General features: G+C 48.0%; 7 protein-coding genes across 7 annotated transcripts; 2 read left to right on the forward strand and 5 right to left on the reverse strand.

Moving 5' to 3' along the window:
• Positions 1–1,769: 1,769 nt before the first annotated feature.
• On the forward strand, positions 1,770–4,001 carry J7337_010269 (uncharacterized protein; the record flags this gene model as incomplete). Its single annotated transcript, XM_044827854.1, has 1 exon — positions 1,770–4,001. The coding sequence occupies one exon, from the start codon at positions 1,770–1,772 to the stop codon at positions 3,999–4,001; it is 2,232 nt and encodes a 743-aa protein (XP_044676408.1).
• Positions 4,002–4,270: 269 nt separating this feature from the next.
• J7337_010270 (uncharacterized protein) lies at positions 4,271–5,762 on the reverse strand (the record flags this gene model as incomplete). The annotated part of the gene is made up of 2 exons (XM_044827855.1): positions 4,271–5,500; positions 5,547–5,762. 2 exons carry the CDS (start codon positions 5,760–5,762, stop codon positions 4,271–4,273), a joined length of 1,446 nt encoding a protein of 481 aa, XP_044676409.1.
• A 1,828-nt stretch (positions 5,763–7,590) lies between these two features.
• Positions 7,591–9,369, reverse strand: J7337_010271 (uncharacterized protein; the record flags this gene model as incomplete). Its single annotated transcript, XM_044827856.1, has 2 exons — positions 7,591–8,491; positions 8,882–9,369. The coding sequence occupies 2 exons, from the start codon at positions 9,367–9,369 to the stop codon at positions 7,591–7,593; spliced, it is 1,389 nt and encodes a 462-aa protein (XP_044676410.1).
• Positions 9,370–12,158: 2,789 nt separating this feature from the next.
• On the reverse strand, positions 12,159–14,345 carry J7337_010272 (uncharacterized protein; the record flags this gene model as incomplete). Its single annotated transcript, XM_044827857.1, has 2 exons — positions 12,159–13,695; positions 13,882–14,345. The coding sequence occupies 2 exons, from the start codon at positions 14,343–14,345 to the stop codon at positions 12,159–12,161; spliced, it is 2,001 nt and encodes a 666-aa protein (XP_044676411.1).
• A 2,252-nt stretch (positions 14,346–16,597) lies between these two features.
• Positions 16,598–17,392, forward strand: J7337_010273 (uncharacterized protein; the record flags this gene model as incomplete). Its single annotated transcript, XM_044827858.1, has 1 exon — positions 16,598–17,392. One exon carries the CDS (start codon positions 16,598–16,600, stop codon positions 17,390–17,392), a length of 795 nt encoding a protein of 264 aa, XP_044676412.1.
• Positions 17,393–17,561: 169 nt separating this feature from the next.
• On the reverse strand, positions 17,562–18,536 carry J7337_010274 (uncharacterized protein; the record flags this gene model as incomplete). Its single annotated transcript, XM_044827859.1, has 1 exon — positions 17,562–18,536. One exon carries the CDS (start codon positions 18,534–18,536, stop codon positions 17,562–17,564), a length of 975 nt encoding a protein of 324 aa, XP_044676413.1.
• A 324-nt stretch (positions 18,537–18,860) lies between these two features.
• On the reverse strand, positions 18,861–23,673 carry J7337_010275 (uncharacterized protein; the record flags this gene model as incomplete). Its single annotated transcript, XM_044827860.1, has 8 exons — positions 18,861–19,048; positions 19,104–19,328; positions 19,381–19,484; positions 19,529–19,925; positions 19,970–21,983; positions 22,026–22,277; positions 22,349–22,388; positions 22,433–23,673. The coding sequence occupies 8 exons, from the start codon at positions 23,671–23,673 to the stop codon at positions 18,861–18,863; spliced, it is 4,461 nt and encodes a 1,486-aa protein (XP_044676414.1).
• Between the last annotated feature and the right edge of the window lie 24 nt (positions 23,674–23,697).

Raw genomic sequence — 23,697 nt, forward strand, 5'->3', positions numbered from 1 at the left:
GGCTTGATGTTCTTTTCTAGGACTGGGATGGTATCTCCGTCGTGCTTAGAATGCAGCTCACGGAGGTGCATAGCCGCCGCTGCGATGTGGAACAGTGAGATGTCACCATAGCTAAGCTGGAGCTCTCGCAAGTGTGGCTCGAGAATATACTGGCGATTGCTGGTCAAGGTCCTCGACAGCATGGGCGAGCACGCGATGGCAGATTGCATGTCGTGGAGGGAAAGGCGCTTTAGTAGTTGACAGTTGATCTCGGGCGGGAGTGCAGAGAAAGGATCTGAACACAGTCGATGGTCTGATGCCTGTGAGAAAGCCATATTGCGATGGCAGTTGATCGCGTTGTTCGTTGGTGTGGGGTTCATCGATCCCTAGTGACACCGATGAAGAAGACATAATAACATAAGAGAAAAGGACGGATTCTGTTAAATTTATACTCAAGGGAGAGGCGATTGTATGACGCGCAGGAGAATTTGTGGGAAGCTTAAATGTCAAGCAAATGTTAACCTAGGGCATACAAGACCAATGATTCCTCGCGATAAGGTTAAGCTTTAGGCTTTCAACACAGAATCAAAAGTATAAAATCTCAACTATTGGAAAGCATTGAAAATTGAAGATTTCTCATACATTCAATTGACCAGACGCGGGACTTTATCGAGATAGTGAATCGTACATCTGGCCGTGTGTATGTCTTCCATATGCTTCGATGCCCTCACCTGCAGTGAATGACGACAGATCGAAAGTACCGATCGGCTTTAATCTCCACATTGGCCTCGACAGGCTGTTCTCCAAGGGTTGAAGACTCAGTCTTGATAGAAAAGCGCCCAGAGCAACTTACCCTACTGTGAAGCGCAAGGGCGGCTCTGGAGCCGGAGTCATTGGTCAATCGAGTCCCGACAGTTTGGTAAACGCTAAAAGTTCTGCGAATCACGAATAGTCTTGCTATGGGACTGTGTCTCAATCGGTTACTAGTGGTATGTCTAGCGCCCAGGCAGGGCTGTCCAGGGAAACAGGCATTAAATCACGCAACTGACTTGGCACCAGACGCCCAGGTGTCTTGAGTTAGTAGATGATGGGCATGAAGTGATACACGTTGCAAGGTCCGAGCTGCTGAAGACACAGCCGACGAGAACGGTTAGCAAGCCTCGGTATCATACGATGATCGCCAGCTCTTCTCCGCGTATGCAGGTGCACTCTTTCAAACCCCCAGAGAATTGGGTTTGTTAGCGGCGTGATATCACTAAATCCTTATATAGTGGAGTCTTGACAACCAATAGCTGACTGTAATGATACCGGAAGCGCCCATCCCTCCTTACCCTTGTCGACAACCCCTCGAGTTTAGGCAACGATCTCATCACATGAGCGACTTACAATGTGTGCCATGCAGTTCGCCAGGGTAACCGATGTGAACATGTTCCTGAGCGAGTTTGGCAACGAAAATTGATAGAAGAGGTAATAAGTTTACATGCCTAGTACTGTTTTTTTGCATCTGGAAGTGGACACTACCCTCGTCCTCACGTCTGTTGTGTTTCCAGACAATCGGCCTTCGCATCTCCGTTATTATCCTGTTGGTTCGCCTCCATGGTACAACAGGAAACCCGATCGGCTACTTTTGTGAGGTGGTGGTAGAAGGCAGCCACACCAAAGGACGAACCAGCAGGGATATATATATATATAGAACCAGCATAAAAAACCACCATAACCTTGCAGTCACTAATTACCCCTCTTCGTCAATTCTGCTTTCCAGCTTCTCCAAGCACCCAGAAATAACCACCATGGGCATTGTTCATGCAGCCATTGCTAAAACGGAGGCTCTCAGGGCACTTTGTGAGCAATGGGCCATCAAAGTCAGTGAAATCAAGAGCCCGGAGTCGGAATACAGAGCAAAACGTCAAACGCTGCTGAGTAACTATGAAACTGAGCTTAGCCAACTACGGCAGCACTCGTCTGATCCTAATCAGTACGCAAAGCGATCAGATGCGGTTCTTCAATATGCTGGTGACCTTAGAGAGCTAGACATCGAGTATCACAGTTCAGTCACTCTACTGGAACAACGATTTGCAGAACGACTAGAGGCGGCAAACAAGAAGCTTGCATGTGATCTATTCCAGACTTTGGAGGATACTCTATGGGACCACTCGGTTTCAACTGTACTCAACCAGTGTCTCAAGCAATGTTTACGTCCTAAGGAACAGGCAATTGAGCCTGATCGTGTAGAGACGTTGCCGGAAGCTCGAAAAGATCAAAACACTGAATCCGGCATCACACTCAAAGACCCAATAGACTCGGGAGGGGACCAGAGCCAGGGTTCACGCCCATACGCAGACAACTCCGATCACCAGGATCAGGCTTTGACACAGAACTCAGCTTTCAGAGAGGTTAGAGCCCGGACCCCAGATAACACCCTGCAGCAGTGCCAGTCGGCAATCAACCCGACACCTCCAATCCGAGATCAAGGGCCATCATCACAGTCAAACCTAGCCACGGACGGACAAGGCGCTACTAGCCCAGTGGGGGTTCAAGCCCCAGCCCCAAGCACAGCTCAAGAGGCGAACCGACTTTCAAGGGATGTTGTTGACCCACACTCAAGGCCAAGCTCGAGAGCGATGCCAGCTTCGGAGACAAATTTGGATCAGAACGGAGGGAGAGCACGATTGGACATGTGGCCGTCTTCTCAGATCCCAAATCAGTCGGCATCATCTGCTAAGAGGGCAGAGACTCTAAACAATAACCCTGGTGGAGAATGGACTGATTCTCTTGTCGCCCATCTTCGCGCTCCTCTGAAGAGGCTCCAGGCGGAAGCATCCAATCGAAAACAAAAACGACAAAGACTGCCCATTGAGCCATATGATATCCCTGAAGAACGAGTAATTCCCTTTGATGAAGTCTTCCAAGATGGAAACGCACAAACCAAGTCCATCATAGTTCAGCATCCTCCAGATCTTGGCGATTGGTACATCATGGAGTGCAAGGAGCACAAAAAACACTTCCACAAGGATCCAATTAGAGGGGCCTCTCGGCACCTCATAGGTCAAGGGCATGGGATAAACGGGGACCACTCCCTTGCAGTCAAGATGCTTGGGACCCGCGTCCTCCACTGCAACGAGAAACTAGTTGCGAAGAACAATTGGATAACAAGGCAGTCATTTCTTGAGGTTGCGAACCCTGCAAACGCGATTTTAGGGAGCCGAACCAAAGAAGATATAACACAGGAGGTTGGAATCATCCCGGTTGTTGGCGAGATATACGCTATCAAATGTCCGAGGCTGAGCCATACTTACCCAATTCTCGTTCTCCCATGGGCAGCATTAGGCCATTTCCCGTACATGAAACAACTATTACGGGACACTCCCCCATGCTATCTGTTTGACAAGGCTGTTGATCAGTATCCTCGGGGCTGGGCGAAGGATTATGAGGATGGAGGCAGCAGATTCAAAGATAGGGCTTATCCTGTTGTTTACTTTCACAAGGACAAGTTTCCAGCGCAGTGCGATGTTGGTTGGGTTCCTATAACCAGCTTTAAAGTGTATGATCCTGACAATGTCGGGGTTGTTTGCTCGAAGCTTGTGGACCGATATGTCCAGAACAAAGACCCCCGGTTGACACCCAACTATCGCCACTCGACAGATGCGAGTATCGTCATATTAGACGGTGATGATGACGAGGATACACAGATGCAAGTGGAAGACCGGAATGACAACCCACGGTCTTTCGACCCCTTTGCTTCAAAGAGGGATGATACCGACGTGCCCCGTTCTCAAAGCCACACACAAGAGTCCAACACTGTACATGGGCCAATGGAAAGGATTGAGTATCCCTTCGTCAGCGCCAGGTCAGAAGACACGAGAAAGGCGGGCTTTCACACAAGCCACGCAGCTACATCGACATCCAAACAGCCGATTGTTAACGTCGTGGAGCTTGGAGAGGTCCATGCCGATAGCGCTATCAACAGGCCAGCTCCACAAAGCGTGGATACATATAGCCGTGTCTCACTGAGGCCATTGTAGGATGTTGATATACAAGCCATGGTAGCTGAGCCTCGGGTAGAGTTGCTGGCGTTGGAGTCACTTATTAGTAGCCACATCCTCTAGTGTGACGAGGCTTTACAAAACTCGTAGAGGCGCTGAGGGCTTTGTTGATAGGATAGAAACGGGGACTAGTTCGATATTACAGGGTATGAGGTGAAGCTATATGCTGTTTACTGCTATCAAGCTCATCAATAGGAATAAGGAGTACAAGAATGCTAGGAACCTGTGTAATATGAAGCGGTTGCTTGCTATTCATATCGCTTCAGATACTCCATCAACGTCGCCCACGAGTCCCCTGATAAGTCACCACCAAGCCAAAAATTCCCATCCCCATCCCGTCCCATATTGATCCCAACTGACACAGGAAATATCATAGGCGTAAGCTTTCCCATATGATAATAATTCGGCCTCGCAGGTCCCCCACTCCCTCCCACAACTGCAGGTCCAAAATCAGTCTTATCCAAGAACCCCGACTTGGCCCAATTAGACGACATGATCATTGATATTGTCGTGTCACCCACGATAGGCGGGTTTCCACCTTCGATCATAGACTCATACGCTGCCTTGGCTGCAGCCTTGATTTGCCCTTCGGTCAAGTACTCGACGACCGCTTGGCGGGAAAGCATGGCAACTTTTCCTAGAGGAAGATCCTGAGCGTCTTTGACGGGACAGTAGAAGAATGCTCCGCAGGGTGCGTTTTGGACGTATGCTGAGTCGGGAAGGAAAATGTTTTTGAGGCGATCGCGGGGGTTGACGGCGATGAGAGTGACGATGGCTCGACCTCTACTCATACTCTTAGCGACAGAGCGGTTGAAGAGGGCCAGTATGACATCATTCTCTGAAACAAATGGCTTGGTGCCGTCGGTAGTTTTTTCAAGTGAAATTTCACTCCTGGCTTCGGCGACTATGGCGTTGATGGCCTTGGCTGGCACACGCAGCGTTCGAGCTTCGAGGGGATACATCCACCCGTCATAAGCCGCCCTAAGAGCCCAGACCGCAAGCCTCCAACCCGAAAGAAGAGAGCCATCGGTCTTTGACTTCTCTGTGCTTTCAGCTCGGTACAGCCCAGCCATGACATCATCTTTATATCCCGGGAACTTGGCAACTTGTTCAGGCTTTCCCGCCAGGATGGAACACCAAGCTTCGAGAACCGCTGACAATCCCCCTAGGTCAGTGGTCATATGTAAAAAGGTAAGTGATACCAGTGTCCCGTCTTGGAATGTGACAACGTGCAGCGAGAATTGCGGTGCATCGGTGGCGCAAAAGTCCTCAAATGATGTTGGCGCACCAGGACCTACACCGATTGACTGGAAATCGGCGGGCTCTGGGAAGAAGGCGATTGAATCTGATCTAGTGGGTAGTTTGGATGCTTCGGGATGGTCTGCAAAGGGCATGTCATAAGCAGCCTTGGTGAAGTGAACCGCAGGTCTTTGCGCTGAATATTCCTTTGGAACATGAACTTCAGCTTTGCCCTGGTCCTGCGATTGTTAGGTACTTGCATCTGCTGGCGATGAATCCGCTCACGTTGAGGCGTATTCTGCCGCCAAGTCTTCTCCATCCGTCCATCTCAAAGAGTTTCGAGAGTGCTTCGTTCAACTTGTTGCCGTCAAGAATCTCATCGAATCGTATTGTCCACAGCAATGGACATTTGCGCATAAAAGGCGTATCATCGAAGGCATGCATAGGAAGTACTTGGTCAGTGGGTACTGTAGGAAAATGAGGCCGCTTGGGCGCGCCCATTAAGCTGGATATCGTAGCTCCCATCTTTGGCCGTGGATTGATGGTGAAAGTGGTAAAGGTCCTGGGATTCCAAGGCCCCGACTTCGGATTGTAATTTGTTTTTAAGTGAATTGGTAGTACGGATACGAGTGTCAGCATTTAGACCACGGCTAGTGACTTTGGCGTGAGTAGCGGTGAAACTTGTGCGCTTTGGGATTCGTGTGATATCTGCCGAATAAGATGACATGCGGGATTGACAACTGCCGTGTCCCCAAAAAGCTTTTCAAGTCGTGTAATTGTCACTTTAGAAACAAGCCCATTCCGAGGAGGCCGAAGAGTCTAATTGAGGTAGGTCGGTAGTCACAACCTCTGGTTTGGGTGGGCTGGGGTGGCTGCCGATGGTCAGCGAGGGAGATCTTCAGGGCTGTAACCCACCCACCATCCCAATTCTGTCACAGTAAGCAGTCAGGGGTAATGATCTGCATCCCTGCGCATTTAAAGACCACCAATGACAAAGGTTTTGCACCACATTGCAGGGCTTTATCGTAGTCCCTTGTTTATCATAGACTTGCAGAAAGAAAAAAGGAGGGTCAAGAGAGTCCTAGTTGTACGCGATAAGACACCCTGTGAGAGCCATCAGCTTCCCATGGCGTAATAAATTTTAAACGCCAGATTTCTAAATCCATTGATTCATGTAAGTTGGAGTAACGGAGTTTAGAAAGTAGTTGATTTTATTGCTATCCTAGCCTTTGCAAAATACCACAAAAACAATACCTACGTCCAGCAAGACAGCTGGGAATCTCTTAGGCTTATCATTGATTGTCCTTCTTTGCTTTCCTGCGGCACTTACTGCAAATCTCTTCCAAACTTTCGCTGTCAATGGGTGTAGCCGTTTGCCCGCAACCTTCAAAGACACCTCCTGCCTTGGAACAGGGACGTTCAACGATATGAGTGTTCAATTCGTCTTTGCAAGTGGCGCATTTGTCAACCACGACGCTTTTGATACACATCGTGTGATGGTCAGGTGATCTCAGGTATAGAGTATTGCAAAGTTTTTCTTCTACCTTGGGCTTGGTGGATTGTTGAGTGGAATGGGAAAAGAATGACTTAAGGGCGGGAAGTAGCGTATTTATACAAGGAGAGAAGGGCACTGATGCTGTGTGAAGACACTGATTGTACTGTCCCAATGATACACCGCCAATCCATTGCTCATCTGAATCTATTGAAGACAAAATGTATCATCTTATTCGGACACTGATTATACAAGGCAGGGTGGAGGCAACCGCAGGGCTTCACGTCTATAAAGGATATTGATTAATCGAGAGAGCTAGGACAGTACTTCACAGCTATTTCTTGGCCTTCTCCTTCTGCTTAATCTCACATGTCTCTCATCGTCTGCTGTAGTTGTCGGTGACCACAACGCTAGCACTCACTCCACTTGTAAGTTTTCCCTGCCAATCCAAGCTCTCAGCCACAAGTCTCAACTGCTCAAGTGTTATCTCGTGTATCTTTGGTTTGTGCTCGTTACATGTATCTTGTAACAAATATGCTGCCCTTAACACAAATGCAATCTTCGAATCACAAATACACGTATTCATTAGCTGTAGCCTACCCAGACCGACCCAGTTTCAGAATACAGAAGTAATTACAGCTGAGACTTAGAAAGTATTACAGGTATTAAAGCTAGAAGTCTGTTTGTGTAGTAAAGTACGGGTTTATAAGAAGCCTCAACGATAGAGGAATAGTGCAGTTTGAGTTATGTAGGCGCATTGTCAAATTACTGAAAGAAGCTATCAATCTACCAAGACATAAAACAACTAAAACATACAGCATAATAAATAGGAAAGTCTCACTTGTTCGCCTGGATGATACGCTCGACTGGAAGGTCCTCGGACTTCTCCACGCCCTTGCAATCAGTATACCAGTCCATCATATACCGCCAAGGGGTGTCCTTCTGACCAAGGACTTGGCTAACTTCGGCGTTGCGCTCGTACGCTCTGTGTCGCAAGTTCTTGATGCGAGCATCTGGATCGAATGTGTTCAGGAGAATATGGGCAACCTCCTCTCCATTCGTAGGCACCTTCGTAAACCATCTAGGAAAGAGAGGGCTGCCGTTTGCTGGGTTCTCAAGACTTTTATCTTCAACATTGAGAATAGAATGCGGAAAAGTGCACGCCCCCTCCCTGCTAACGAAGAGAACCTTTGGCTTTCCCTCCGTGATGGATGATAGGGGTTTGTCGTGGAGAGTTTGGAAATCATATCTCCCTGGGTGGGCCTCTGCGTCTGATGGCATGTAGAGCCAACGCGCGAGTCTGCTGTTGACCTTTTTGGCTACTTCGGTGACATGTTCCCGAAGGGAGTAGCATTGTGCGAGCTCCACAATGATAAATTCCTCAGAGGAACTATGCTTCTCGAGAAATTGCCCAATCTGATCGAGGAGCTCATCCAGTTTTGGTCCACGGAGGAAATGCTGATTGTAGTATTCACCATCATCCTCTCGGTAGATACATAGATCAAGGAATCGTATACCATCTTCAAGCTGCCTTTTGAGGGTTTTAGATTTGTCATGAGCCTGACTCAAAAGGGTGATATGGTCGATTAGGTCATCGTACGCCTGCTGGCCAATATATATGTTTTCGGTGTCATCAAGCCTATGAGTGGAGGGCGCTGTTCCAGTTCTTAGATTACAGAGCTTGTCAACACCCTTCTCAAGTATTGGCGATATGATTCTATCGAACTTATACGCTACGCTGTTATAGGTTCTAGGAATCTTTAGTTAGCTAAGTTACTTACTTTAAATTTTTATATTTAATATCTATTTCTTAAAATTACTTTAACTTAAAGGGGTTTAAGGAATAGCTAAGAGATTAAATAGCTTTATAGCTTTAAGCTTAGCTAGGTTACTTAGTTTTAATAATAAGTCCTTTAGCTTTATATTAATATATTTTAAAAAGGCCTTATTTTTATTATTATTAAAAGCAGGTAATCTAAAGCTAGATATTAGAAGAAGTTTTAAGTACTTGCTAATATCTTTATAAGAAAATTAGATATAATAGATATATATAAGTGGCACTTGGGGATTGGTATCTGAACTCTGGGTCTTGTCGATTGTAAAGCCAAGTTGGACCGCCATATTAAACACTTCGACATTAAGCTTAGGTACCCAGCTGTGAGGATCGCAGTGTATAGCCCCGGAAAAGTTGAGTATGATGTCCATGTTCCACGAAGCGTTGTGGCCTTGCTTGGATACTGCAGCAAATGAGCATTCGAGGCAGTCCGCCCTGATATCCTTGAGTTGAGAGTATTGCTGCTTTAAAGATTCTATGATAGAGTCTTTATTTGCTTGTATGATACTGTCCAACGTGGTTTTGAGCTTCTCAGGCCCGGCGAACACCGAGAGATTGAAGTCACTGCCATCAGAGTCTTTCGGCACAGTAGGAGAAATGATGCTCATGGCCTGGCCCGATGGTCCATCCAAACCACTAACTTTACAGCTGGACCTGCCAATGTCGAACTTGATAAGTGATTCCTTGAACCTGAGCTCGATGAACGGGGAGTGCCAATGAAAGAAAGGCGGTCGGAAGGTAACGGGAGGGACCGGTGTCGGGATTGCTGTAGGAACTTCCATTTGAGGTGGGAGCTTTGTTTCAAGATTCCGGGTCGCCGAAGTCACAGTAACGGGCTTTGGCCAACTGTTATAGACTTGGAGTCGCCCTGAAAGGAGTAATCTGGTTGAAGCGCGCATCTTGGTTCAATAATGGGGTTTAAGGTAACTAGACTGAAAAGATCGGCGAATGGAAGAAACAAGTACAGCAGTTCTTTGCGCACTCCTGATTGAAGAAAATAAGCTGGTATATATATGCGTATCCCTTAATAGGCTGGTTGCATGGGGTGGTGTTCACCTTGGTCTAGAATCCCTCGGAATTTGGAAACAATACCTATTTGAGACACTTAAAGTTATTCTCACTCACTGGTGTCTACCAGGATAATGGGCTGACTTTGGTGGCGTAGCTGAAAGTGATAGTGGCCTTCTTAATTGCCACATTTTAGCTTGGTACAAAACGGAGTAAGAGAAGTAAGGGAAGAAGTGAGGCCTCTGAAAAAGGACTATCAGGATCAAGTGGCTCAGATCGCATAAGAGAATGAAGGCCATGACAACCCCAAAGCTTCACTAGCGAAATGGCTAATCATTTCTCGCGGTTAAATGATCTTCAACCCATATAACTAATGTGTGATGTATCAGTAAGCAGCAAAAGCGAATTTGATTCATCGAATGTAGGATTACAAGAGGCAGAACTTGGCGTATTTAGTTAGAGCTGAACACCCCAAAATGGAGAGTATTGGCTTATCTGTTGAGGGCAGTTGCGGCAATGTCTCAATGCATGTCTTACTGCGTCAGTGCACAGGGAGACGCCACTGTGACGAGAAACATCACTGCGATGTGATTGTTGTACGCTCGCTATCTATATACCCATGCATAAACCTCAAAGCTTCGAACCTGCTGGTTTAGCCGGTGGTCTCCATGGCTACATCAGGGCTGCAAAGAAACACGCTAGACTTGTAATCATAAAGTTATAAAGTTACTGTGTAGGGCCATGAGATATGACAATCCTGGGTCGATCAGATTGAGTGACCACGGCGACGACACCGGCAACTGCGTGCCGTGCCGGCTAAGATAGCTTGCCACTTTTCACAGAAGAAACTTAAGCGCGACAACTTTTGAGACACGGGCGATACAGGTCAGAAGTGATGGTGCATCTAAACCCAGTGGAAGTGAAGTCGCCCAGCTCGCCACTTCTCCAAGCCACACCGAAGATCATAGCTCGAAAGGGAAAATGTGGCTGGCTCATGAGCAAGAGCTAGCTCATCTGAATTCTAGACCTCTGCTAGTGGTTATTTTCGATTGTATCAATTGACCCTGCTCTTGTGATTACCACATTGAACTTAGTTCCATGCCAATCGAAGTACTTGCCCGACAAGTGAAAGCTGAGAAACAGGGTGATGCCCAAGGCTTCGTATCTGTTATGCACGACTGGTATGTGACATGATAACAAGCAAAGATGATCTGCAGCCTCTTCGGACTTATCACCAAGCCCAGTGATGCTCTATGTAAATGCTAGCGCCCAAAGGTGACAAACGACTTTGATTTTTATCTTTGCCCTGTTTGCGTTTAGTGGATCTAGCAACGAGCCTACTGGATTGCATAAAATCAGAACGCATCCGATTGGAAGGGGAACGGTTGCCAGCCAGCCACAGACACGGACGGCCCGCTACCCGTTCACTATTCCGAAAGTCTAAGTCCTCCCTGGTTCAACGTTGAGCCAACCCCACGTCCTATTGTTAGCGCGGAGCAAGAGCGGTCGGTTTGGGCTCGATGAAACGTCTGGTAATCTACTGCTATAGTTTTGGGTGTTCCAGGCAATAAAAGCTTCGTTATTGAATTTCTAGACGGATTCTGACCGGATACCCGAAATCTGGCTGCATTTAGACAGATTTAAATGTTCTCACAGAATATATGTAGACCAGGCACTAAAACTGAACTATGAAACAGTACGACATATATAATCAAATGGGTAAGAGAGCCTTCTAGACTTGTTTCCTAATCTGCTGCTCCCAACCCTTCTCCTTTTCTGCATCTTGCCTTCTTATAGCATCTGCCAGCGCCGTGAAATCGCTGCCCCAGATACTGCTAGCAACAGTCTTATCAAGAACGCAGACGAAGTGATTTGCCCTGATGCGACTGTGGTTCTTCCGTATCCAGCTGTGCACTTTTGTCTGCCTGACTGTGATTCCTGTGCACACCAGAAGTAATACAAATGGAGTGTCTCCCCAGTGTTGGAGCTCTCTGGCTTCAGTTTCGCGGGTACTACTTTTCAGGTTTTTGTGCCAATTGCAATCTAACAACGTTTCTATTGCATCTTCAAACCGGGCTCCTCGGCCTGTCTTGATCTAGTAATATTGTTGTGTGAGAATGTGGTCTCGATTCGCACTGCAAAGGTCTGGAGATGACTTACCTGGGATATGATAACTAGCTTATTCAATTGACCTGTAGGTCTCGATTGACGTACGTTGCGCCCTCCAGAGGTCGTCGACTGCTTCTGCAGTGAAAATACTAGATCCGGGCCTGCATTGATATCGGGAAACATGAACGTGGGCGCAGAGGTTTGGTCGCCTGATCGTTGTTGTCTTAACCAGTCCCAGATCGTACCTGGAGTCTCATGTTTGAAAGTCGTCTGCGATTCAGGTAGTGAAAAGTCAGTAATCCTAACCACAGAGCTCAGCTTTAACAAATGTTGTGTATTGAAACCGGTAGCCGTAGACTCTGACAGACATTTCAATAAGCTCTCACGATGGGAGGACCTTTCCAAGAGACTAGGTTGGTCAGTTTCAACAAGTCTCTGATGTCGGAGTAAACGGTCAAAGGACTGCAACACCATCAATTAGTCTCTTGCCCATCTGATAAATGTGTTTGGGATATCTTGCCATTGCAACAAACCACTCCGTAGCCTTCCCGAACATTGCTCGAACTTCATAATCATCTTGTGTATGAACAAGCCACTGCAGCATGAGATCCTGATACTCGTTTCCACCTTCCGTTCGAAGATACTCCATCACTGCCCGAACAGCTATCGGCTCAGAAAACGTGTATCTTATGGTATCGCCGTCCTTCTGAACTAATGCAAATCCGTAGGTGACAAGCTGTGCAAAGTTTGGTTTCACAAAGATGGTAGGGGAGCTCATCATCTCTGCTCTGATTCCAGCGCGAAAGAGGTCCTGAACTAACTCTTCCTTCCCAGCTGACTTCATCTTGCGAATTTGACCTTTGAGAGCATCTATGGCTGCAACTGTCGTTCTACTTTCTGCCTCCTCAATGATTATCTGTATCTCGGACAGAGTCGATCCTGGGCTGGTCAAGCGCGGAAAAAGGAGCATCAGTTCCTCGATGTAGACCGTTGACCATCTATATCGCCCGCGCTGACCAATACTGTGTGACTTAATCATCTTTCGGATGTACAGGTTCCTCAGGCCAGTATGTAAGGTCGCTGCTATTCCACTGAGTGAAGTACTGGGAGTCGCCACTCGGGGATTTATGTTCTGAAAGATGGAAGCCATTTGGTCTATAGCGTTATTTCCATGATCGGCCAGTAATTCTAGCAACGACAGAGCCAAATTATCCGCTCCCGGTACTGTATCGGTCTTGAGGAGTTGAGAGAGACTCAGAGTGACAAGCGAAGCAACAGCTTCCGAATTTCGATTCTCGAGAAGCTCTTCTAGATGGATTGGGGGGGTCTCAGTAGAAGTCCTGTCACTTTCCATCAGGCAGTATGCTTGTTTAAACAGGGCCAGAAATTCCTGCGTCGTAGGAACTTCCAATGGTCTCCGTACCCATGCCTCAACCATATCCAGGTCAACCTCAGATGACTCAAACGGTAAGGGCCGACCACTGCGGCTCAAAAGGGGCAATCTTGACAAGTCTCCAGTTTCTTCTCCACCTCTAAAGTTTCTGAATTCTTTGAGGATATCATTCGTATGTCTCTCGTAGAGCGCCCAAAAGTCCGCATCAGATGCAACGAGTTGAAACGTATCGTCAATGCGATAACGATCCCACTTCTTCACTGCTTTTTCGCCTTCACCCCATGCATCTGAAGAGTAGGTGGCAAGATTTTCTTTAAGCACTTCCAGACGAAGCGATGTTCCAGAAATCACCAGGATAGGGTCTACATATGGCATGTCATCACTGGTCTGCAATGACATTGCGTCACTCTCTTGATCCTCCATATCCTCATCAGCGCGTTCTTCGGTGTTATGGCCACTCCATGGTGTAATATACATTAGTGTGAGTGTTGCGTAAAGGTGACTGAGCATCGAGGAAACCCGAGGGTCATCGAGAGTAAGTTGTGCTTCATCGAAACAGTGATACAATGAGGCCTTGAACAGTTGGTCAGGATGTTTACTGAGAAAACTGTAACATTTGTGTACGATGAAGGCTGGTATTTCTGCCCAAACATAGACATATTCATCCCACCATAGATACTGGCCTGCCGACAACCTGAAGAGTCTATACAAGGCATCGAACGGGTCGCAGGTATCACAGGATATCTGCAACCAGAGCCATTGTCTTGGTGTTGGAGAAGGGTACCTGCGCAAAAACTCGTAAAGCATAGCAACACGCGCGACGATAATAGGCCTGAAGACATTGATTTCTTCGGAGATACACTCTGGAATCATTTGTGGATGATCCACAAACATGGTATACGTGTCTCTTGATGCCGAATATCGTTTCGTATCTATCATGTCTATGCCTTCATGCTTTGACTGTTCCGCAGTTGGGGCCAGATTCGGGGCAAGAAGATAAAATCCCCACTGCTTTTGTAACAGTTCGAATATCTGTCGTGTTTTACCAGTGCCGGCAGAGGAGAAAAGGACGTGAACGGAACGAGGCGTTTCTTTCTTCTCGCTTTCGCCAAAGACTTTATCCTTCGCTATGCGATCCATCAACGATGATTCCACATCTCCTAACGTATCCAGGTTTGGAATCTCGGGAACTGCACAGTCTAGGAAGACCCATGCGATATTCTTCCATTGCTCTTCCATGTAGACCATGAGGCCGAATTCAAGGGGGTACATGTGATTGTTCTGTCTGACTGGTTTAAACGGCCAGAATTCTCCTATAACTCGTCTGTTAATATCGCCCAATGAGAGCTGTCTCCAAGCTCTAAGCATAACTTACCATAATGGTGTCCCAGAAGGTAATGATGGTAGGTTTGCAGTGCACCTACGATATTGCGATGCGCTAGATCTTGATCTCGCTTGGGCCAGCGGATGAGCGCAACTACTAGTTCACCCAGACTCATTTCTTTGTGGTAGCGAGGGTGTGTCGTGTTTGAAAAGGCCTCCTCGTGACATATTGTCCAAAATCTGCTTCTAGGACTTGACATCATATCCACGAGAAGGGTGTAGTCATCGGGGCTCATACCCATAGCTTCCCATAGAGCTTTTGTTATTTCAAAATTTACCGCTGTTTCAGAGACATAGAGTCTTGCTTGGTAGAATGACTTGTCATTGAGTAGATATGGCAAAAGAGGGTCAACGGAACAGCTAGCTCCGGTAGGCATACCATATGCAGTCAGACCGTAACACTGAACACGTTGTCCATAGCGGTCTTTGAAGAACTCGAGGCATTTCGATCTGTGTATTTCACGCGGGTCATTCATTGGGACGATCCTCGGTTAGTACTGGTATGCGTGCAGGTCCTCTGAGTTAATATGAACCTTGGTTCACGATGCGGGGTCATGGAAGAAGGACTTTCGTAATTGATCAGTACATCGCTATTGGTCACTTGATTTACTAATGACCAGGGTGTAATTGTGTGTTGGTTCTGTCTGTTCTTCAAAGCGTTATCTCATCACGTGGTTTAGCACGTGTTTAACATTAAAGCGCGGCATACACGCTGGTGGCTAATAATGGCCCCTTTCACAGCGACCGAGATTGGGCCCAGCGATTGCCCATATTATTTATAGAACGCGTACACTGCCATTGACCTATGAACATAGTCAACCTGCTGTGAAAGTGGGCAACAAGACGGCGGGTAGCAACGAAACGTCGCTTATCAGGCTGTGAGCTGAATGCACGGCCCTTCTCATCACCGAGGCGAATTCTGGAAGCTGTTTATTTAGAGACTAGATGTTGGAATAAAGACTTTGCCTGTCTTGAGCAAATCTTTCGGTGCGCTTATCGGCTCTCGCTTCCATTAGTCTCCTCCAGAGGTCAGTTGTCAATTTGCCTGGTAGACTTAGGCTCTACGCATGGCACCGTTAGCCCTCATTCCAGCGCCATGGGGTTCCATGCGTGTAAGCCGCCACACACATGAAGTCCACCGAACTCGCTCAATCAACGGATACATAGTCCATACAACGCCTAGCTCCGTGATGATATCTACAATCTCTGATGGCCTTTTTCTCACCCATGCAGTTGAGGTTTGCCGCAAGCTAGGCGTCGGTTCAACGTTCAACGTTTGCTTCCCACTTTCAAGCTTGAGTCGTCAAAGGACTTGTGGGGTTAAATGCTCCAGGGTTGAGGCAGTCACCAAGGCCAATGATTTGAAACATGGCGCTGATATATTTCAGCTCATGACGCCAAACGCATCAGGCCGGTCTGGAACTCAATCTATTGGAAGCCACATCATAAGAAATCATGTAGGATGGCCCCTCGTCATAGTCGCGTCTGACAGGCCTAGTTGCTGGCCAAGGGTGAGAACCTGACTTTTCTCTCAAAGACTCGTATTCAAAAAGACGTGACCTGGCTGACCCCGTCTCTAAAGGTTCGGAGTTTCCTTCTCATACTGTAATTCTCGGGACAAAACTGCGTACCTATTTGACGTTACTCTGCCCCCTTTTGCCCGTATTCGCACTCAGTATGTTTTGGCCAACTCGTTCCACCTTTTTCTTTATCATCTTTGCCACCCTCAAGGCCATCTATGCAATACATGTTGCTCATCGCACCCAAGAAAGACAAACTCTGGATGCACCGGCGGCGGTAACCGAAGCTCCAACGGCGGTGGTTGATCCGTTGAACCTACTCCTTGGATATGGACCGGAGTTGAACCGCCGGGCGCAATCAGAGGATTCAGCACTTCAAGTCACAATCGCACCGGATGAGACTTGCGGCTTTATAGATGGCAAAAAGGATTCAGCGGTAACTTGTGCTAACAGTCGCGCATGCTCTTGGGCTGCTTCTAGTGGTCTTGGCGTAATTGCCTGTGCATCGGAAGCTTATGTCGCCTGTATCGATTCGTCACAGGCGGTTAATTCGGCAGAATGTAACGATCTATGCCGAAGTAACACATTTAATCTTTTATGGTTAGACTCTCTACATCTAACGCTCCAGCGCTAATTAAACCTCCTAGTACCGACTCGGACCATCCCTACTGCCTCACATATGCCTACCCCGGTAGCATCTTTGACTATCGCTGCGCATCAACCACAGTCGACGACTACGAGCGTGTTTATTTTACATCTGAAGGAAAGAAGCGTGCGGATCTCATAACGACAACTCTCAGTTCTGATTCTTCTGGCACCTCAGAAGGTCTGCAAGAAGTTATCACAGTAACTGTCCAAGAGAAGTCCTCTAGATCCCAAGCTGCGGTCACCATAATCGTCATACCTCAGCTACCGAGTGCCGCAGAAACCTCCCCCAATCCCCCTACCACCGATAACAAATCTATCCCAGTCGGCCCTATCGTAGGCGGCGTCGTTGGTGGTGTTGCCGTTCTTGGCTTGTTCGGACTTGGGGCTTTCTATCTAGTTCGACGCCAGAAAAAAAACAAGCATCAGAAAGACATGACAACTAGCGGCCAACCCAACATGACCCACTCCATGGACCAGAATCAACACCCATATCGTCCCCAAAATCAAGGGGCTGTTCCACACTACACCGGTGTCAGCATGTTATCCTCTCCGCCACTAGATGCACGTATGTCGATGGTGACAGGTTCAGTCTCTCCGAATGGACAAAGCGTAAATGGAGGAGGGGGTCAATTGTCTCCTCCAACGGTTCAGAACCCTGCCCCCGCTTACGAAATGGCGGGAAGCGAATCTCGTGAGCCCGAGCCCGTCTATGAGATGGCCGGTGATTCATCAAAGAGAAAGTAGTGGTGGGGTTTAGGACGCAGAACAATTCTCAGGTAGCAAGGCCCTTGTAGATAACACATATATATTTGCTAGAACTAGCAAAGCTTGCAGCCTCCTTGCAGCCTCCATCCAATACTAGTCATTCTCCTAGCACGATATACTCTGTATCATCGCTGCCCAGAACCCCAAACTAATGTTGAGAGGCAAACGCATCAGCATAGATATCCAAATCACAGACAAAGCCATTCATTCTCGTTGGTACCCAGTCAAGCAACTGCTTCGCCCGGTCAGACGACCCTCGTAGACTAGTTCCCATAGCCTCCGCGAACAAATCATCGCCTGGTCCAACCAGCTCACAGTGTCCCTTGAAACTCCAGTGTGAGACCAGACCTGTAAAAATCTCAGACATGCTCTCTTGGCTTGTCACAAGGTCGAAAACAGGATATACCGAGGTGCTGTTGATAATTGAAAGTTTCTCTATAGCTTTCTGGAAACCGGTAGCGACATCGCTGACGTGGACAAGCCCGGGGCGAGAGTCAACGCTCAATGGGATCTGGATAGTGTCCGAGGATCCACCTCGGGAAGCCAGGAAGAGTGGAAGAATGAATGCTGTCCAGATAGTACTCTCGCCGCCGTAGATGAGCGCTGGACGTAGAACAGCCACGTCAAGGACCTCAGAGGCGGCAAGTACAGCATTCTCATGGGCAACCCGCCATGCGATAAGCGGTGCAGGTGGAGTCGCAGAATCAGGTCCAACGATATCTAGATCATTGACCAGCTTGTCACTCGATCCATGAACCCAAGTTCCAGAACAGTAAATGAACCCAAGCTTAGGTGTATGCGTGAGACCAGCCGCTTTGGCCTTGTTCAAACGCTCTTGCCCGACGGCTTTCACATCAGCAAGAAACTTTGCAGACTCTTGATTTGCGCCAGAGACGTCAACAATGATATCAATGTTGAAGATGCGGATGGCGTCGAGGTAAGCATCTGGTTTGTTGATGGGGTCGGGGCAGATGATGGGGGAGACTTCGGCGACTGCCAGCGACTTGGCTTTGGCTTCATTGCGAGCGATGCCGTAGACTCGATGCTTGCCGCTGTTGACGAGAACGTTGCATAGTCTGCTGCCGAGGTAGCCAGTGGCACCGATAATAAGGACTTTAGGCATTGTGGACAGTGGAGATGCTGTCTCTGTGTATGAGACTGAAGAAGCTCAATTGTGTTCTTACAAGTGATGGAAATACCGCTTGTTGCTAGCGATTATTGTGATGGTTTGCGATTTAATCCTTCTTCCCCTGACTGTTCTTCTCTCTTATACTGTAACAGCTCTACATCAAACGGATTTTACTATCGGACGTATCAATTGCATTATTTCCAAACGGGTCTCTTTAGGAATAGTGTGCTGAGGCTCTAGCGCTTACAGGACCGGAGATAGACGGACGGCGGCGCTGGCGGGATTAAGAACTACCAAGTCTGGAAATCCGACGCGGAATTAAGCCATCTCAAGCCTAGACAAGAACTGCTCCTCAGCCTCCCCAAAGAAAACATCCCACAGTGAAGAAAATTGAGCTTTCAGGCTATCGTGTTCTTCCTCAGTCCAAGTTCGGCCCCCTCGGGTCCAGCGCATAGTGTCTTTTGCGTAAGGAATGGGTTGGTCGTAGGTGAGAGTCATGAACGGCCCTATCACAAGGAGTTAACATCAGTACATCAACAACAATGATCAGCATGGGCTTACACAGTCCAGCAGGCAGGCCTAAACTCTCATAGCATCTTGGCTCGGTCTCTGTCATTCTCTTCTCGATCCAGCCGTGGAACTGGCGAAGGCCTTCGACTGCCAAAGACGATATTCGGACTGAATAGAATCTGAGGATGAACTTGTCATGTTTCCAGATAAGGTCTACGACTGGAACGCGGATAAGCCTCCCATCAAGACTGGTGGTGGTACCAACCTCGACACATCCTTGTGTGGTTAGATATCAATTTCGAGGGACAATATCATATAGGCAACTCACTGTCAAGGTCGACATCTGGTAGACCTAGCCCAAGTCTCTGTGTCGCGAGCCTCAAGAAAAGGCCGATCTTTTGAAAGTCAGGCGTGTACATGATCAGCCGTGCCCTACAGAGGTTAGACGTACGTTCATCATTCTTCTTTGAACTCACGCTACCAAGGACCCTTCCAACTCCCAATTATGCAGCGCTCCATTCTCACGCAAGCACACGTAGCACGCCAACGCAGCTTTCTTAGTCGACCGTGTGGCGACTTTATTGACTTCAGTGTCAAGCGCCGGAAGAGATTTCTCTTTTATACCGAGTAAGGCGTGATCTAGGACCGTGTTGCCGCTCGCTACTGCATTCCAGGGGATTTTCTTGTTGGGAAAGTTCCGTTGTGAGTGGTCTTTAATCATTTGTAAAGCAGTCTTGTTAGACCAGTAAGCTGCTACATGTAAAGAAGTCCGATCTCTGTCATCGGCGACGAGGAAAACATCATCGAAAGCTGGGTACTTCGCTAGGAGCATTCTTGTGATCTGGTGACATGCGAGGTCATACGAGTCCCGAGCTTGGGAAGGTCAGCGGTGTCTTTGCACGTACGTGAGTACTTACATCCTGAAAAGCCTTCGATAGCTGTAACTAATAAGGTCTTCCCCGTAGGCGTAGTTACGTACTCGGGAAGTGGATCAAGATTGAGGAGATACTGGATATGCTCGATGGGTACCAAGCCATCGGCGACAGCGAGTGAGACGAGATAGCCCCCGAATGTCACCCAGCTACCATCTCGATACATCTTGTAGTCATGCTTCAGTGAGTACTTGGCCCGTAGAGCCTCCGCGAGTTTGCGCTCATCATCATAACCTTCAACGAGAAGTTGAGCAAACACCGTGAGGCCGGAGTTACACTGTTCCTCCAATATCTCTGTCATGCTCTTCCCCTGCCTTTGCTCGAGACGAGACTCTTCAAGGGTCTTAAGAAGCTCTGGCAAGATCCTGGGGAAGTAGTGCGCCGCAAAGTGAAGCGCACTTCGCCCTCCTCTCTCCTTGGTGAGAATATTCGCACCTTGTCTGACGAAAGCCCGCACTGCCTCGATATCCCTTCGTTCGATAGCAACATGGAGAAACAATCTCGGCAGGTTCCACGAAGGATAGTCAATGACAGTATTGGGAAAGACTTTGAGAAAGGCGTCCACAAAGAAACCGGATCCTCTGAACGTGCACATTGTCAGGAAGGGGTCTGTCGGTTGTTTCTTATCAACACGTCGTCGCTCGATCATCACTGAGCGGGCGTCTTCGTCAGCTAGGAGAGAGATAACAGTCTCCAACTTTTCTCTGTACCCTTCACCTCCAACGCACATACAGTAGAAGCGCGTTCTTCTGAAAAGAGCACTCAAAGCTTGCGCCTTAGCATCGTTGAGTTGACGTCGCGCCGACAATCCAAGAATAGCCACCAAATCCTCGGAGGCAGCTAACATTTTCCGTAGAAGATCAACGTCAAGCTTCTGAGCCGCATGCGCAATAGCAGTGTTGAAGTTCAAGAATCCATCCCATTCTTGGACCTGTCTCGTCGGATCTGCACCATACTCCAGCAGAAGCTCAGTCGCTACTCCTTGAGAATAATCCCACGCTGCAAAGGTGGTGTGCAGTGGGGTTGCGCCATTCTTCATAGGGACGTTGATGTCGAGACCTGCTGATAAGGCAATGTCGAATAAGTCCTCACACTGCTCGCGTTTGGAGAACTGGGTTAGGGAGTGAAGAATGGTAGCGCCGTAGAGAGTCTCTCGAATGGTAGGGTCAGCGCCGTTGTCGATAAGAAGTTTTGCCATGTTGAAGTGGCCGCAGTGGCAACTAAGAAGTAATGGTGCCCAGCCGTGAGTGTTGCCGTGGGCGTTGATATCAGCGCCAAGCTCAACTAGAGCACTCGCCATGACAAGATCGTTCTTACAAGCTGCAATCTGGAGCAGTGTGAAACCATCCTTACTGCAGCATTTGAGACAGTCAAGGCGAGTAACTTCCTCTTTGAACTCCTCTGTTCTTTCTGGATCTATGTTCTTCTTTCCTGCATCCTTGAGGCACGCTAATCGATCAAAGTCGAACACTGAGGTGTCCATGTTCGGCTCATCCTTCAAGAACAAGGGACTGTTGCAATGGAGGAGAAACATATTCGGGAACCTGCGTTCAGCTGCGAGATATGCTTCATACTTCTCTGGCCACTTCTCAGTCCAAGTCCCACCTAGGACCTGATTGGTTGAGAGATGCTTCGGAACTAAATGGTCGAATAGCGTTGCTTGAGCAAGACCGAATGTCTTTGTTCCGTATGACTCAACTTTGCTAAGAAGTTCATCTTTGCTCTCTGGCGGCAAAGGGGTCTCGCAAGCATCAAAGATCCTAAGGATGACAGACAATGCATCAGGGTTCTCCATCATAGCGGCTGTGACAAGGTGGTCTAGACCTTTCTCTATCGACGTCTCGACAAGTTGTCCATTGAGATATGCTCCAGCCAGGTGAAGTGGCGCAGCAGAGTCTTGCACATCACCTGCCTCAACGCTCTCCCTCAAATCTCGAAAGACTTCTTCTTGTGCCACTCTTGGGATGAGTGATACGTTCAAAGTGTGCTCAAATGCAAACTATCTGGTCAGCAGCGCCTCTCAATGCGACACATTACTTACATCTGGAACTTTGGAGATAGCTCCATCAAATATCTCCTCCATTCGAGAGATAAAGCCATCGCTATCCTGAGTCTCCTCATCGGGCTTCCAGTTCTTCTTGAACCTCTTCAGACTAGCTGGTTTGAGGCTATGGTCTTCAAAACATGTTGCAAGCATTTTCTCGAACTCCGGGTTGTTGATCTTGATGGATATGACTTGATCGTACATTTGTCGGAGTTGGATGAGCATTTCGTCCTGGTCGATTTCATTTGTCTGAGAATCGGTCATGAAGCGTCAGTAGATATTCGCTGGCAACAAAACCCATAGTAGTTTACTCTTCTTACCACTCCTGAATGTTTATTCTCAAGCGCAGCCAGAGCGTCCCTGGGATGTTAGCATCAGACCGTAACCGTGACTGGGCTACATACTTGTATCCATCAGCTGCTGGCCGTAGATCCTTGAACCACTCCAACGGGATGGTTGCTTTTCCTGTATGTAGTTGTTGCATGAGTCCCAGGAAAAGGTAACTCTGTATCGCCGATAATGACACTCTGTCCGAGGCTGAAGGTGCGCAAGTTCCTTCGAGGAACGCATAAACGAACTCTTCCTGTTGTTCCGAAAGAGGTGTTTTCTCTTTAATATTCCCCATGAGTGTTGCGACTGCTGATCCTGACTGGCCTGGTACTATCTTCTTGATCTCCAACACTTCTTCTTGGCTCAGTGACTCGAAGGGTGTACAACAGTTCATGAAGATGCTAGCAGTGAGGAGTCCAAGAGAATAAATATCCGTCTTATGAAGATCCTCCAATCTGATAGTTTCTTCAGCGTCAAGTTCAGGTGCCATCCAAGGAAGACTACCGATCCTCGCCTGAAACAACTTCTCGGACTGATAATCATCCAGAATCACCGCATATCCAAAGTCGCAAAGCTTGGCCCGAATAGGCGGAAGACCCGTTTTGTCAAGTAGATCATGTTGGTGTTCATCCAAGCCAGAAGTAAAGATCAGCACATTCGTCGGCTTCAGGTCAGCATGGACGATTCCATGAGCGTGAAGGAACTGGAGCGCGCGACCGATGTTCATGGATATTGCCAATTGGGACTTGAAGTCGGCTTTGTTTGAGGATAGATACTCCGCCAAAGTGCCCTCATCAGCAGCCTCAAGCAAGACCTGTGGCCAAAACCGCCCAACACTAGGCGACTCGCTCCACGAGATGGCCAGTATCGAAACAATAAAGTCGCATTGCCGAATCGTCTCATTTGACAGGACTCGTATCTCGTTGATGGCAGCAGCAAGCTGGGGCGAGTCACTCGCGACTCCTTGAGCGGTAACGATCTTTTTAGTCACGTATCGTCTAAACTTTTGACTGTCTTTCGCTTTCTGGATCCAATCGCGCACTCCAGGTGTCGCATTAATAAAGTCCTCGTCTGCGTCGAGGCTGAGCTCTTCAGCTGATGCAAACACAGCGAATGAAGCACCTGCACCAGCTGAAAGGATGTTCATGCTAGCGATGACATTGTTCTGGGCGCTGAGGATCGGGACATCGAGTGCGATGGCAACAGCCAAGAATTCAGCTTGGCCTTTGACGGCATATGTCTTATCAGGACGATTAATAAGTTCCGTCGCCGAAAAGGGAGCGGAATATGTCGAAAATGATTGAAAATCGCCCATTTTGACCAGATAAAACTTGGCGAT

Source organism: Fusarium musae, chromosome 8 (assembly GCF_019915245.1).
Source record: "Fusarium musae strain F31 chromosome 8, whole genome shotgun sequence".
NCBI classification, from domain to species: domain Eukaryota; kingdom Fungi; phylum Ascomycota; class Sordariomycetes; order Hypocreales; family Nectriaceae; genus Fusarium; species Fusarium musae.